We start from the raw sequence: 16,452 nt of genomic DNA on the forward strand, positions 1-16,452 counted from the left end.
TAAGATTTTTGAGACATGGTCGGATCTCTTGTTATGGAATTACTCTACTATTTTCACATGTTGACCACGAATGTATTTTTTTTTTTAGAGCTGAAATATTGTAAATATTGACTAAAAGGGGTAACAAAATGGCAAAGTTTGATGTTTATTTTAATTATGTAGAAATAAATACCAAACTTTGCGCTATTTTTCTTTTTTCTTTTTTTTTTTCTCTCTCTGAAATGAGTTTTCTTTTTACTCAAAAAAAAAATTCGAAAACTTCACGAACTTGAGGTAAATTCGAAGACTTCTAGAGTTTTAAAAAGTTTCTAAATACGGTGTTTGGTTGTGCGAGGTAATGAACAAGGTAAGTCATGAAAATCAAAGTTATCATAAAAGAAAATCCTAAAAAAAATACAAAAATAAATCCAAAAAAAGTTCATCGCTATCTGTACCAGACCCACAAGAAGAGTAAAGCAATCATTAAAGATCCAGCCGATATTCGCACTCCCCATTTTGAAAGAGTTGTTTGATGCTCAAACTCTTCAATTTCTTTCTTTTCATCAATTTCTGTAGTGAGCGTAGATTGACTGCTGGAGTTGTCTAAAAGTTAACAGACAATTTGTTAGCAAAAACGAATTGTAAAGAAATAAAAATATATACAGCTTTAAAGAAATTTACTTAACGTAACGTAACGAAAAAAGAAACGTAACTTAAAAAAAAAAAAAAGAAAAAAATGTTAAAAGGAAAAAAAAAAAGTAAGTGCAAATTTACTTAGAGTTTGTTCGCTCATTTGAAAATCTGTTGCTTCTGAACTTTGTTGAAAATTATTGTGGTACCGCGGATGGTTAATAGTCTTCCATGTCAGAGCACCAAGTTTTTCTAGTGGAACGGGCCTCGTAAATTTGCTAACAATAATCATAATGACGATGCAGGAGAAAAATATGATCAACGCTGAATTTAAAAACACAGAATTAAGTCTCAGTTTCGGTCTGCAAAATTGTTTATTTTTTAAATCATTGCTAAAATAAATAACACTATAAACATCTATGAAGTCTTGTTTTTTAGCTTCTTTTTTTTTTTTTTAAGGAAATTAAATCATAGCTACCGTAAAACATAAAATGCAGCTTAACAAATGAAGGTCTATTATCAACTTCTCCACAATGTGGTTGCGGAAACGCAACATCCATGCCTAATCGAGTGATACCCAGTATCAATCCAAACAACATGCTAGCTAAAGCACCAATTTCTGTTAGACGAGGCCATAGCATTCCCACTAAAAACACGGCGCAAGTAGGAGGCGCAAGGTAGGACTGAATTGTTTGAAGATATTTGAACAGTTGACCTCCATGCCCCTCTAAAAAAAAAATTAAATACTTTATTGCCTTTTATTAGTTTTATTAGAATTTAATTAAGTTTTATACTTTAACTCGTACGGGAAACAACAGGTATCCATGCAATTCCTACTCCTACAAGAACAACCACAACAAGACGACCAACTAAAATGAGCTCTCTGTTACTAGATTTGGGCTTTAGTACTCTATATATGTCCATAGTAAAGATGGTCGAAGAACTGTTAAATGCAGAACTGAGAGAAGACATAAGAGCTGCAATCATAACAGCTAACATTAATCCTACTAAACCAGTTGGTAGAATGTTCATTACTAGTCTGAAAAAAAATATTCAAAAAAAAATATTCTATGAACTACAATTAATTCCTGTTTAATTGATGATTTAAAGAACATAAGCATAAAACTCTAGATCTTATAAAAACTGAATATGCATTGCTTAGTAAATTAAATGACGCAAAAAGTAATCCAAAATTTAAAGGTAATATTCCGATAAAAAAAAAAAAAATCGTTACGTTTATAAAATCAACACATCAATACATAGAAAGTATGATGGAGGTATGAGTAAATAATTGAATTATAATCTCATAAAAAAAAAAAAAAAAGGAAAGTTTTTAAGATAGTAATGACTCACTTAGGGTAAGCTTCATTTGAGCAGCCATAACGATTTTTGCACATTTCCCAACAAGAAGTAGGATCTGCACACCCAATAATATCTGGGAATAATACTCTAGATATCATACCAGGCATTACCATAATATATAAAGGTAGCAATTTCAAAAAGCCAGCAACTACTGTCCCTAACCTTGCATGGACTAGATTTTTGGCACCAAGTGTGCGCTGAACTATGACCTTTCAATAGAACAAAAAACCTTTACATAAAACTTAAAAAAAAAAAAAAAAATAATAACTTGAAAGCAAAATTTCAAACTGATACCTGATCAGTACACCAGTACCAGATACCTGTAACTGGCAATGAAAATATCAGACCTAACCAAGGATATTCAGCATCATCAAGAGGTCTAAAGTGAATGTTTTAAAATAAAAAAATAAAAATTCATTAAAATTAAAAACCCCAATCAAAATAATACATTATCTATAGTGACTTAATTTATTACACATGAGAAGTTTTATTTCTTGGCAAGATGGAAATTAATGTGTAAATTATAAAAATAACCCAAACTTAGAAATTGGTGACTCAAAAAAGTACTTCTTAATTTGAAAATAACCTAATTAAATTTATGCATGTATAATTATTTATATGCCATATTGGACTTCAGCTTTATGTAAAGTTTGTCACTAATAATGAATCAGACCAAAAGAGAGTATTATTGATTATTAGGACTTCTCAAAGTTTGAAATAATATACACAGTTATTTTAACAATTTTGTCAAATAATTTAATAAATGTCCACTTTAACTTTTTATACAAAAAAAAAAAAAAAAAAATGTTCTCCCATTTTAAATTTTTATACAGAAAAAAAAAACAAACAAAAAAAAAACAACAACAGATTTAACACTGATTTTGACAATACATCTATTAGCAACATTTGATTGTAAGAAGTTAACAACTATACAATATAAAGCTTTTGTAACTGCTGGTGAAAATTTATAAATGTAATGCTATTTTAAAAATAAACCATAAAATATTTGAGCAAACCATTATAAATAAGGTGCAGACCAAGATTATAGCTTTGTTGGCTCCTTTATGTTTTAACTTAAAAAAAACTGTATGAAATTATTGACTGTTAAACTAAATATTGACTGTGCTTAAATTACTGTATAAATAAGAAAAAAATTACTGTAAGAATTACCTAATCATATGATTCCAATTTTTATCAATGGAGTAACATGAAGATACAAATGGAGCAATTGTACTATTTGTCATGACTTGTTCTGTTATCGTCATGACTTGTTCTGTTGACCAAACATTTTGTAATTAAAAAAAAATAAAAAACAGCAAATGAAAAATTTCAAATGCTTCAAAAATAAATCAAGCTTATAATTGCGCTCCCTTTCTCTTTCACTATTAATTTTTTGATAGTTAAATTCAAATATTCAACTTTTTAATTGCACTATTACAAACACCTTTTATTAAGCACAAATACAATTAACTAATTTTTTATTTGCAGCTTGATGAAAACAAGACAACTTATAAAATCATGAAAATCATAACGCCAACCTGTAGTAACAGATGTGTTTGAAGCCACAGTCATATATACAGTACTAGCTGTCATGTAGGTATTGTTATTAATTATACGTTTACCAATAGCATGAGGGTACTTGTTCCACAAACCCTCCAAACCACCTATTTTCCCAAAACCTATGAAAAAATGGTTTTCCATGAAGAAAGCAAAACAAACAGTAAAAAGTTGAAGTTTTATTTAATAAAAAACATGATTCTGCTTTGAGCATAAATTCATACCAATAATGGATAATGCCAATGCACCAAAAACCATTATAGTGCATTGCATGACATCTGTGTAAATAACAGCTGTGAGACCCCCTGTAAATAATAATTAAAAATAAGTCTAAATAGGCAGAAAGAGTTTATGAGCAAATATAATAAAGAAATACTCAAAAAGTTAAAAAAGTTGAAAAGATTTAAAAATTATTACCAAACAAAGTATATATAGCAGTAAATGAAAGAAGAACAGCTGCAGAAAGATATATGTTTATGCCTACAGCATTTTGTAGAAACAAACCACCAGCATATATATCAACCTTAAAAAAAAAAGAATCATTTATAAATCAGTTACAGTTTTAAAAAAATATTTCAAGTTATTCTGAGTTAAAACTTTAAGAAAATAAAAATCACCATCTTTATTGAACTTTAAATAATATTTATATTTACAGTATTAAAAATATAAATTTAAGAGATAAGCAATTGACAAAAAGAGAAACAAAAATAATAACAGCATTTCAAAAAACTCTAAAGTAATCAAGTAAATCTTTTATTGTCCTAAAATAGTAAAAGTTAACAGTTCAAACAAATAAACAAGATAAAATCAAGCTCACCGCAATTTTAGTAGTAACATAACTAATCAAAGAGACAACAGTTAAATAAAACCTCATCCACTTGCTTTGGAAGCGATTCATAAGATATTCTGGCATAGTGTAAATTTTTGAGCGGATATAAATTGGAACAAAGAAAAAACCAAGTAGGAGCAGAATCCAGCTTGCGTGCCATTCATATGCCACAACACCAATGCCTGTTGCTGCACCTGAGCCAGCAAGACCAACAAAATGTTCAGAGCCCATGTTACTGGCATAAAGACTTCCTCCTACCTGAAAAGTTATTATCTCAGTTAGTTTAAAGTAGTTTTCAGAACTTGTCTCATGTGCAAAATCTTTGCACAAAATTATTCTTATAACTGTTTAAATTAGGGTCACTTTGAAATTATCCAAAAAATTGTTAAATAATCAAATTAGGAACTAATACTAATATATATAGAAAAATACTAAACTTTCTTATAAGAGCATTAAATTAGAGGTTATTCAAGAAATCCATGCATAGTTATAAAAATGCACTTCAATCATGGACAAAAATGTGAACTTACAGCCCACCATAGCATTGATCGTCCAGCTAAGAAATACTCTTCTGCAGTGTTATTTTTGTTCTTAGCAAACTTTGACTTGAAGAAAAATTGATATAAAAATTTAAAACCAATGAAATCAATAAAAAAAAAAAATTTAATTAAACTAAAAAAAAATAAACTAATTTAAGTTAAAATAATAATAAAAAATAATTAAAAAAAAAAAAACAGAAACTGTTTAACAAAAACTAATAGCATACTCAAATTACTCAGCTATCAGACCTCAGCTACCCAGCTATCAGACCTCAGCTACTCAGCTATCAGACCTCAGCTACTCAGCTATCAGATAAAACCTCATATTTAGTTTCCTAAAAATACTGCAAGTATTTTGGTCTTTATATTCTCAGAACAGTAGCTGATTAATTTTAAAAATAAAAAAAAAACCCAATTTTTTGTTTTAAAGTTTTAAACATCTACTAATCAAAAATGGAGTGTTTTTTTTTTTTCTGTGATGACATCCTTTTTATCTTTATGTTCATTTTTAATCTCTAAAATTTTATTTAAACTTTCAAGTACTTTAAGGAGAGAGATGGTTGCTTCTTTACAACTGAGAAAACAAGTAAACTCTTTGTTTAATAACTAAAAAAAAAACAACAAAAAAACAAGTAAACTCTTTGGTGCTTCGATAGGGTACACCAAAGTGGACCAAATGCATACATTCATTGAAATTCAATCTCTAAGAATGAGTGAGAAAATTAACTTTTAAATTTTTTTTTTTTTATAGACAAGATAAGCATCAAACGACAGCCAAACATTCAATGTTTTTTTAGACATTATTTACTCAACTGAGTTACTTTACTTCTTTCACTAATGTTGTCTTTAATATAAAAAATAGAACTCAGATTTTAGATGTTCAAAGATAGCCCAATACTTAAGTTAATCCAAAATGAAGTCTTTCTTTTTGAAAACAAAGCAAATTATTGCTTTTCATTTCACTAAACATTGAAAAATGGCTCCAGCAAAGAACACATTAAGAAAGTCAAAAAATTGTTTGCTTTCTATGGATTTTGAACAAAGAATTTTTGGAAGTCCTTCAAATATCAATTGATTTTAGTGATACCAGAGTTCTGTCTGAGATTTGCTTTGGTTGTCATACAGCACAATGGAAGACCTTAAAGGTTTATCCTGTTTGTTCAACTTCAAAAGTATCAAACCAATTAAGGATTATTTGGGAAAGCAACTTTTGTGAATGGCTCATGTGTGAAACTGCAAGAGTAAAAAGCTTGTCAAAAAGCCCAGTATCTGAGTCCTAAAAAAAAGAATATCCTAGAGCAATATGTTAAAAAAAGTGTTCAAATTGTTTCTCCATCATTGGAAGTGGAATTTCTCACTCTTGCAACAAGACATCTTTTCATCAAAATCAAGTGGAAGTAGCAAGTAAAGACATACTTGCAGCTGGCAATATTGCCGAAATCTTCTAACAACAATACCATCATCAACAAAAGGAACAATTTTCCTCAGAAGTAACTGCAAGCTTAACTGTAAATGATCTAGTGAAACTGCAAATTAACACAGAGATTTCCAACAATTAAATGATAAAACTAGCCTCAACAAAATTGAATGTTTCAGCTCACAGAATTGTAGAGCCTAATTTTCCTCAAAAAATTCAGAAGATAAAAAAAGAAACCTTTCTTAACATTTTATTAACTCCTCAATTTTAAAAGAACCTTAATCAAAAACAGTTGTGAATTGTTTAAAAGAAAGTTTGAAAGAACTTCTTTAAAAAATGATTGAATTCCAAAATGTTAGTCCTAACCATATTGTCAAGTTGGGCATTGATGGTCAAAGTGGTTTTCTGAAGGTGAATTTGGAAGTCCATGTTAAGAAACTAATGGATTCAGGTCCTCCAACAAAACCCCCTTTAAATAACAAAATTTTTTGAAAATATCAGGTGTTTAAAAGTACAGTGTTTTAAGATCTTCTTGAAAATTTTGAAAATGTCAACTCACTATTGGAACTCATTGATGCTAAAAAAGTTCAATATGTACTATCCTGTGACATGAAAATGGCAAATGTCTTGTGTGGGATAGAATCCCATTCAAGCACACACCTTGCTGATGGTGCAACATTGATTCCAAAAACTTGAACAAGACAGGCCAGCTAAGAGCACTTGAAACATTGAAAAAAGAATACGAGACTTTTGTTAAATCAGGGACTGACAATATGAAAGCCAAAGAATTTCAAAATGTTATTATCAACCCCTCATTTCATCTGATTCTGAAAAATCATTTATTCTTAATCTAATTCCACCAATGGAGCTCAACCTAATGATAGGATTGTTAACTGTCTGATAAAATTTCTGGGTGGAAAATGGCAAGACCTCTTAATTTGGCTCAAAGAAATGAAAACTATTTCTTAATCTTACCATGGTGAATAATTTAAAGTACCTAAATGTCAAAAAATTTTGATGAACATTTTAAGTCTTCAGCAGTTTTTTGCTGAAAAGCATGCTGTTTTTTAAGTCATAGAAACTATCAATTGCTTAAGAAAACTCAACAGGGCAATTGAATGCTGTTTTACAAATGAACTTAGACCAAATTATCAACAAAAAATTCAAGAATTTTAAGACTCTTTCCTGGCAACAGGTGCCAGCATCTCATCTAAAGTTCACACCATTTTTCACCATTTTCATTACTTTGTAAACAGGAAAAGAAACTTGAAATTTTCAGTGAGCAGGCAACAGAGACTTTACATTTTCTATTAAAATTATGTTTCCAGAGCTATAAATACCCAACAAACCATCAACTTTATGGTGAAAAAATGAAAAATTGGATTGTAGACTACAATAGCAAGCATATGTTACTATGAGGACAACCAACATTTTTCAGAATTTAAAACTTTATGTAAACCAGTTTTAAAAAATGTTCATAGAAACTAACTATATAAAAAACTACATGGAAAATTATATTTAGAATATCAAAATAAAGTACCATTGTCATTTTTATAGTTTTTTAAGTCATTATTCTTATTGTGTCATTTTATACTATACTTTATATAATAACAGCTAAAAGTTGTCTATAATATATCAAACAATGTGATATTTGTTATAAAAATTTAATTTGTACACAGTAAAAAATGCAAAATTTGATGCTTATCTTGTCTATGAAATGAAAATTTTTAAAACTTAACTTTCTCACTCTTTCTTAAAAATTGGATTTCAATGAAAGTTTTCAATTTAATCCACTTAATGTATACCACTAAAGGACTTGTTGGGGTTTTTTTAGTTATCAAAAAAGGTGTGGTAGACTTAAATATTATGACTTAAATTTTGATTATTGAAAGCGAAAGTAGGCTTGATTTCTGAATAATTTTCAATAAATCACTAATTGATTTTTAATGAAATGCTAACTAATTTTTGATTAATTATTAATTTTTCTATGCAAATGCTTGTCTTCTTAACTCAGTGATTCTAATTTCCTATTAATAATTTCCTTTGTAAAAATTAGAGAGTTGGTTTTAAAATGCAATTTATTCTTTAAAATAAAACATAATTTACCAGCACTTTGCTAACTTGTCTGAAAAAAATCCTTATTGAATAGGATTTTTTTCTTAAGATTTTTAGAAAATTAAATTTCAAATAAACATTTTACACCTTGTTCTAAACAATTATAACTAAAAATATGACAACCAAAACAAGTATATTTTTCTGAGAACTTTTGATCAAAAAACTATTTTTCATATGCAATAGAGTAACCATGTACTTACATAAATACCTAGAGAAAGACATATAGCAAAGTAAACTCCAACAACAACCCAATCCCATACTGCCAATACTTTTTTCTCCATTTGCTAAAAGAAATTATGAACATAAGTTTAAGGAGTGATATACACACAACAATAGAATATCCAAAATATATCAATCCAAAAACAATTTGCCAAGTAAAATAAATAAAAGAAAAAAAAAATCCCAAAATGTAAGTTAAATTTTAAAAAACTGTAAAAAGATTTAACGATTACTTTTACACCATTAATTTTATTTTTAGATTCAAATTTAATAGACATAAATACTGAAAATAATTATGTTTGACTAAACATAATTATATCATATTAATGTTTAGTGCCTACATTTTAATATAAAATATTTTTATTATGATTTTTCAGGTTCTACTTCATACAAAAGATAAAATTTAGTGTGCAACACAAACAAATGCAGCATAAAGTCTGTCATGCCGAGAGCCAAAAAGTAAACAGCAAATTACTTCAATGAAGAAAAACCAAACTATTCAAAGGTCAATAAAAGAAAAATTGTTTGTTTAAAAGCAAACATAACAATAGTTGATTCTTACAAATGACTCCTTAACAAACAAAACAACAAAAAAACTTTAACAATACCACATGCAAATATAAATGTTATATATATACATAAAAGATTTCTTTTATTTTTACTAGGGATAAACTAAATTATTTCTTAAAAGAGTAAGAATATTTTAAATGTTTTTGAATAGATATTCTTTGTTGACAAATTCAATTACATCATCTTAAGACTTAATTTGTGAACATAAGAGGAGAGAAAAGGGTTGGATTACCTTAGGAAATTTTAAAAGTTCTTTTACATTCTAATATTAATTAATTCCTTCTTGAAATAAAAAGTTAACAAATATTTTTTTCAATTTGTTGTTTTATTCTTTGGTTAAAAAAATTTCTAACATTATAAATAAAGCATAAAATTTTCAGAAACTTACCTAAAAAATAAAATTGTTGATTAAGTTAATTTTCAAGATTTAAGTGATATTTTGGTGTGAAAAATTAGTTGACCTAGTATTTAGCTTACAAACCAAAAACAAAAATGTGTGAATACAAACATTGGAAGAAAAAAAAACAACACACAAACTTACTTTATTAAAGGTTTCTTTTTAGTGCAGGTTTGCTTTTATTAAATCTAAAGCTTGCTTTTTGAAGCACTACAGTTATTTACTGTATTTTTTATATGAATGATATCCAGACCAATTCCTTTTCAGAATCCTCTTCAAACAAAAAGATAAATTTTTTCTTTCCATCTTTTTAACAGCTGAAATTTTCAGAGGTGTATTTTCATGTAAAATTACTGTGTTCAGAGATACAATGAGCGTGATTCTGAAAATAAAACCATTTTTGTTAGTGAGCATGACAGAAATTATTTAAAAGTACAGAATTTGACTGGCTCTTCTGGAAAAATAATAATACCTGCAAAGCTGAGTATCTATATACGAGTCTAACATTATCAGCATCATAACTAAGAAAAATTTTCGACTTGCTTATTGTTCCAAAACTAAAACTAAGGGGTTGGTGACACTTAATTTTTTTTGTTTCCGTTTTTGGAGAGGAACTGGTTTCGTCTTATTTACTGCAGTAAACCCATATTATAAAGACTCTTCTACTAGTGACTTAGATATCCAAAGGTTAAATGACAAGGATCTAATTCAAATTTTATCTCAGGATGATCTTGAGCTAATAATCCAAAAGTTCTGATGGAATATTTTGTAACGAATAATAAAAGGGAGAACGACGAACCTCCGATTGGAAAGGGGGGGGGGGGTCTGACAGTAACATACAGAACAGTAGTGTGGTGGTAGAAAAGGTATGACTGATTGACAAGGTATGTGTGTGACAACTTTTACAACATTATCAACATCAAAACTAAGAAAACTATTAAACTGCTTTCACTTTGTGGATTCTGGAAATTAAAACTTAGTCTCTAATTTAAGAGGTCTCTTCTAATTATTTTTTTCTTTTTTACAAGACGGTTTGCTAATTGTCATGAATTAAAGTCTAAAAGGGTTCAAATTTAATTGCTTTACTCAGAAAGGTTTATAGTAAGTGAAACTTTGATTTAATTTGCCAGATTTGTTATCGCATAATTACAATTACAACCAATACACACGCAAATAAGAACTTTATTTTTTGAGTAGATCGTCCTTTTTCAGAAAGTTACTGAAAAACTTTAAATGCCAACAACCGAACAGGTAATAATAATTTATTATAATACTGTAAATCATATATTGACTAGATAGATTGGCTAAAAATCGCTTATAAATCATTTTCAAAATGAGATATAGATTTAAATGTTGTTTTTTTGGAATTTCTCTTAATTAAATATTGTTTTTTTTTTTGGTATTCTCTTTGTTCTGCAAATTATTCTTTTAAGAGTTTATTTATCAACCAAAGTGATAAACGTAAACTTTTATATACCATATTATGAAATTAAATTAACAGTTTCAAAATACCAACTAGCGCGCTATTTGCTAAGCCAACTATTTTGTGGTCAAAGTGCGTGATTCTTACGCGATAAGTTTAACAAGTGGTTTTTTTAGTCGTTGAGGCCAAAAAACCAGTTAGGGCTATTTGAGAGCTAAGCTGCAACGATTTTACTATGTGATAGATCAATCTGTTTAAAGCTTTGAGCTTGGGTAACAACAGCATGTACTCTCCAGTATCTCTCTGAGCGGCAGTTTCTTCTTGTTTTTTTTTTATAGGTCTGCTATTTGCTATAATATTTCAAAAACAAAAGCTTCATTGTATTTGTCTTGGAATAGTAAACGTAAACTGCCTTTTTTTCTATTGAAAATACTTCTTTTATATTTCATTAACATATTTGTATTTGACTTCAACCATATTGAATTCTTTGGGAAAACAAGTATGCAAATGAAATATAAATTCATAGAAGCAAGTGATACTAAATACTTTAGATATTAAACTGTTTACACAAATAACTAAATCTAAATTGTAATACTTGATTCCACGTGCAGAAAATAATTCTTTGTGTTTTTTTGTATTGTACACCTAAATTCAGTGTGTACATAGTGACGTCAGTGGAAAAAATTAATTCGTGTATTTTCCAATTTTTCCGTCAATAAAAAATATAATAAAATGCATTTTTACAATCACGCAACATCACTGGTTTTTTATTTTCAGAAGCATATTTTCAAATTTTTTTACTCAAATGCGCGAACTTCCCCGAATAAGACCTCACAATTCTCTAGTTTACTGCGTAAATACTTTTTTTAATTTTAGCCATTTGTCTGTGGCTCGTTAAGATTTGTTATTATGGACTTGAAGAACTTGTTTGAATTAATTAATTTATCAAACAGTGGCATATTTTATGGTGCATATAAAGAAACAATTGCATATGAAAAAAATTTTTCTTTTTTTTTTTTTTAATGACAAGTTTAAAAGTCATTTGAAAAAAAAAAACGCTAATCATGTTTTCCCCTTAAAGTTTTGAACATTTAAAGAAATTTTTAGGGTTTCGTTGAAAAAGTAAAATGCGGTTATTGCTTCAACATTTCATTCAGATATCATAAACGTTGTAGTTTTGAATGTTTACCAAATCTTTGTAGTTAGAGCAATCACTTTTTAAATTTTCAAAGATAATAACAGCTACCGTATACACCAGTATATAATTAGAGGCTTTAGGGCTTTTAGAATGGGTCAAAAGCATACCTTAAAACGAAGATGTTTACCTGTGGAGAAAAAAATACACTTTACTTCCACATTGGTAACATGAGCTTTAAGAAATTATATTTAAAAAAACAACTAGGGGAGAACCTTAATGAATGGGACGAATATTGAATGGGACAAACTCAGATTCTTATACAAGCATCGATGTAAGGATATTTAAATTCCTGTAACAAAGAGTGATAGAAACAAGAACTCAACTGACCGACTCATCCATCCTATTGCACTATGACCGTAATGACAATGGATGTTATTGTGTTTTCAAATGTAAAAAGTAATTTTTAAAAATGTTTTTTTTTTCTGATTTTGCAGCAATTTTTGAAGTTATGAAAATAAAATCATGCTTAAATAGATAGCAGTCTCTAGTATTACAGTGAGTAAAACATTCAAGCTTAAATAATGGTGTTTTTGGTGTGACTAATCATTTTTGGATAAAGTGATGCGTATATTGAATGGGACAAAGTACTACCTATTGAATGAATTTAATAAAGTATTATTTACAGCTCAGCAGAGAGATGCTGCAGTCCCTTACTTTTATCCCCATGGGTAATGGGTATTATTTACACACTTTTATAGTGCAATATTTTACTTAAATAAAAATCACTAAATATAATATTCTAAAATGAGAAAGTTCTACTTTGATTGAAATTTATTTAGAGTTAAAATGTTTAAAGTTAAAAATATTTTTTGTGTGGTCTTTATGTATGTATCTATAATTAATTACATTTACAATTAATAAACTAATTTGAAAAATGATTGAATTAAATACGTTTATTTTTAATTCTTTTATGTTTGTCCCATTCAATGAGACATAATGAATGGGACAAATGTCATGCTCCAATAAAACTCTCTTTTTACTAATAGCCAAATGCAAATCCAATATTTTTGTTTTACTATATCATTGAGCAAGAGTCGGTGGTTATTAAACATTTTAATATATATATTAAACAAATTTATCTACGTTTAAAAAGTATTTTGCAAAAACTGTCCCATTCATTGAGGTTTTCCCCTAATTTCTAAAATTTTAAAATGAATTGTTTCCCATTCTCACTGTACGATATATGTTTCTAAGCAGAAACAAAAAAAGACGTTTAAGTAATAATTGAGGTAGATAAGAAAATTATTACTAAAATAGATGTAATGAGATATAGGGATGGGAGTTAAGACTAGTTTTAGTCTAACTAAATTTAGCCGACTAACTTTTTAGTCTAAAATTAGTCGGCTAACTTTTTAGTCTAACTAAATTTAGTTGACTAAAACAAGATTTAGTTCTAAAAGAAACTGAATAACCTATACCATGAAATTATATGAACATAATATGAATTATGACAAACAAATCAATTTAAAGACATTAATTAAAATTTATTGTCTTTAATAAATTTAAAATACGTAATATTATTTGTGACAATTAGGTAATAAAAATGTTTTGTTTGTACCTAGTATTGACCCAAATTTTCTTTTATTGAATTAAATAAAAATTGGTTTATTAGCAGTTCAACTCTGTCAAAAACAGCTGATATTTTATACAGAAAACGTAATTAGTTATTAGCATTTTAATAATAATTTTTAAAAGAAAAACAAAATTTAGAGTTGAACTAGATATATATTCAATTACACAATATAGAAATAATCAAAAACATTAATTGCCTAACTGTTTTAATCTTATTGTTGACACTGTTAATATCTGCGTTTTTATGAGTGTAGAACGAAATAAATTAGGTATTATTACCTCAAAAAACCATTGCAGGTATTATATAAAGGAAATCCGAAAATGCTTCTGCACATAACACACCTTTCAAAAACATGGCAGCATTTTTTTTTATAAATTGATTTCACATGTGTTTTATAATTTATAATTCACTTTGATAAGAAATTGAAAAAATCCAGATCTGAACTGCTTTTCATTGAAATTTAAACAAGTACTTAATAATAACGGGGGACTAATTAGATAAGTTTTATTACAAAATTCCAAGAGTATATGTCGCAAACCTATCTCCAAAAACCTGAAAAACTCTGAAAATCGAACTTTGAAATAGATGCCCTGCAGATAAAAATTGTAACTTACAGCAATTTGTAATTAAAAACACGGCGCTCAAACCACTACACAACTAACGCATAACAAGGTTTTAAAAAAGTATTTTTTGGGTAACAGTTACAATATATTTTTTGCACATTAAAAGTTATTCGACTAAATTTAGTTAGACTAAAAAGTTAGTCGACTAAGTTCAGTTAGACAAGTTGACTAATATTAGTTACGTTAAAATGTCAGTCGACTAATTTTAGTTAGACAAAAAAGTTAGTTGACTAAATTTAATTACGGTTTTTTTAGTTAAGTTAGTTACAATTTTTAGTTTTGGTCACAACACTAATGAGATATCATTGTGCGGATATAGTATTGACATTAAGGGTTTTACAAGGTGTCCTTGGTGCACTGTACAATGTATGTTTTTAAGTGCAAGCAAAAAATGACGGCTCAGTTGTAGCCCAATCTTAGTGCAACTTAAAGAAATCTTTCAAGCATTAAACTTTTTTTTTAAATAAATATTTCAGTTATTAAATTATTGACATGCTTCAGTTTCATGCTGCAAACAACCACTCATAAATGAAAATATTTAAAAATTTCAAAATATACATATTTCTCTTAAAATATCAGTGATGTCATTTTGATCAGAAACAGGCGCTCAATTACAAGTTGGGTACAACTCCACTTTAATCTTCCACTTCAATAAAACAAATGGTGAAATCTATGGTTACAGACCTAATAAGAATAATTCTTATCAATAATTCTTATTAAGAATTTTTGTTAATAATTCTTATTAAGAATTCACATTCTTGTTAAGAATTCTTAATAAGAATGTGGCATTTTGTTGCTTCGCTTTTTGTGGTTTTTTTTTTCTTTTTGTTTTTTTTTTCCATTAATTTCTATTAACCCTATTGATGATGTCGCAGAGTAAATTTTTGGATACGCGGGATTCAAAAATTCAGGAGTTAGTTTATGTATTTTACACGGTAGATACTTTCGTAATATTGCGATAAACGTTGGAATAAGTCTCTTTTTTTAAATTAGTTCCACTTTTTTTTTCTAAGCGATTAAATTTTGAGAGCTCATACAATATTCGCCCTCGTTCACGAAACACTTAAAAAGTAGATTCTTGAACGTGAATTTAAGAGCATATCGTTGTCAGTTAGCAAATAAATAAACATTGAATATAACTTTTTTGCAATTTATTTAAAACGCATATTTTCGTTTATTGAGCAAACACAAATATTATGTGGTATTTTTGTGATTGAGAAAACATCACGTGGTTCAAGTTGAAAAAATTTGTCTAAATAACAGACACTTGAGTTTTCTTTAAGAAACGTGCCGTAAACATTTTTTTTATAAAGTAGATCAAATGTTTAACGCTGAGCGTTTTTTGTTTATTCAGTCTTCCCAAACGTTAACAAAATCTGATGTATTAGGTGATCTAAGATCAACACAAACCTGAATTTACAGATAATCTGCTTGGATTGTTTACGCGTTTAACCGTTTTAGTAAGCTTATAATCTTTTAGTACGTTTTTAACCGTTATAGTTCACTATAATTGGATATTGAAATGCATTTATTCATCAAATTGAATCGAAAATAAATTTGAAATTAGATTGTTTGAAAACTTGTGCGCTTTCGTAATGGAAAAATAACATCCTCTTGTTGACTTTAACTAATAAACACCTTAAACAAAAGACGGCAAGATATATTTAAAGCGTTTGATTCATAAAAATGTAATTTAAATTATTTTAAAAATGTGATATTTCCGTAACTTTGACAATGTGATATTGGTGCATTGTCAAAGTTTGAATTTCACTTTTAGGAGCCATGTAGCCTTAACAATCTAAAAGTAAAAAGTACGAGAAAAATATTTTTTTCAGTTTTTCTCCAAGTGTCGAGGCTATTAGGCTTAAAAAAGGAAGATTTTTTTTTAAAATTCAATTAAGATGTAATGTTATTATTTTAATATTTCAACTTCTACATATTTAAAAGTAAACCTGGCAAAGACTTTTTGTTTGTGATTGAATTTATTTTCAAAAAGATAATCATAGAGCAAAAAACGTTTA

The 16,452-nt window shown here is 27.9% G+C and overlaps 1 protein-coding gene across 3 annotated transcripts in view; it reads right to left on the reverse strand.

Moving 5' to 3' along the window:
- Window positions 1-351: 351 nt before the first annotated feature.
- LOC145194821 (sodium/mannose cotransporter SLC5A10-like) overlaps window positions 352-16,452 on the reverse strand; it is a 297,350-nt gene continuing 281,249 nt past the window's right edge. The window contains exons 1-15 of one of the 3 annotated variants that reach the window (XM_090070244.1): window positions 10,087-10,421; window positions 9,759-9,996; window positions 8,629-8,712; window positions 4,888-4,962; window positions 4,346-4,615; window positions 3,946-4,051; window positions 3,753-3,833; window positions 3,510-3,650; window positions 3,142-3,244; window positions 2,266-2,350; window positions 1,963-2,180; window positions 1,416-1,648; window positions 1,088-1,336; window positions 754-933; window positions 352-582 (exon numbers count right to left, since the gene is read on the reverse strand). In XM_090070244.1, coding sequence (XP_089926370.1) covers window positions 425-582; window positions 754-933; window positions 1,088-1,336; window positions 1,416-1,648; window positions 1,963-2,180; window positions 2,266-2,350; window positions 3,142-3,244; window positions 3,510-3,650; window positions 3,753-3,833; window positions 3,946-4,051; window positions 4,346-4,615; window positions 4,888-4,962; window positions 8,629-8,709 — 1,980 coding nt within the window. In that variant the 5' untranslated portion in view covers window positions 8,710-8,712; window positions 9,759-9,996; window positions 10,087-10,421 and the 3' untranslated portion in view covers window positions 352-424. Of the gene's footprint in view, window positions 583-753; window positions 934-1,087; window positions 1,337-1,415; window positions 1,649-1,962; window positions 2,181-2,265; window positions 2,351-3,141; window positions 3,245-3,509; window positions 3,651-3,752; window positions 3,834-3,945; window positions 4,052-4,345; window positions 4,616-4,887; window positions 4,963-8,628; window positions 8,713-9,758; window positions 9,997-10,086; window positions 10,422-16,452 lie in introns of those variants that run through there. The other 2 variants (XM_090070246.1, XM_090070245.1) reach the window with 2 other exon arrangements.

This window comes from Hydra viridissima, unplaced genomic scaffold, assembly GCF_058129835.1.
Source record: "Hydra viridissima isolate aposymbiotic clone 2 unplaced genomic scaffold, HvirCarnegie_v1 scaffold_13, whole genome shotgun sequence".
Taxonomy (NCBI): Eukaryota; Metazoa; Cnidaria; class Hydrozoa; order Anthoathecata; family Hydridae; genus Hydra; species Hydra viridissima.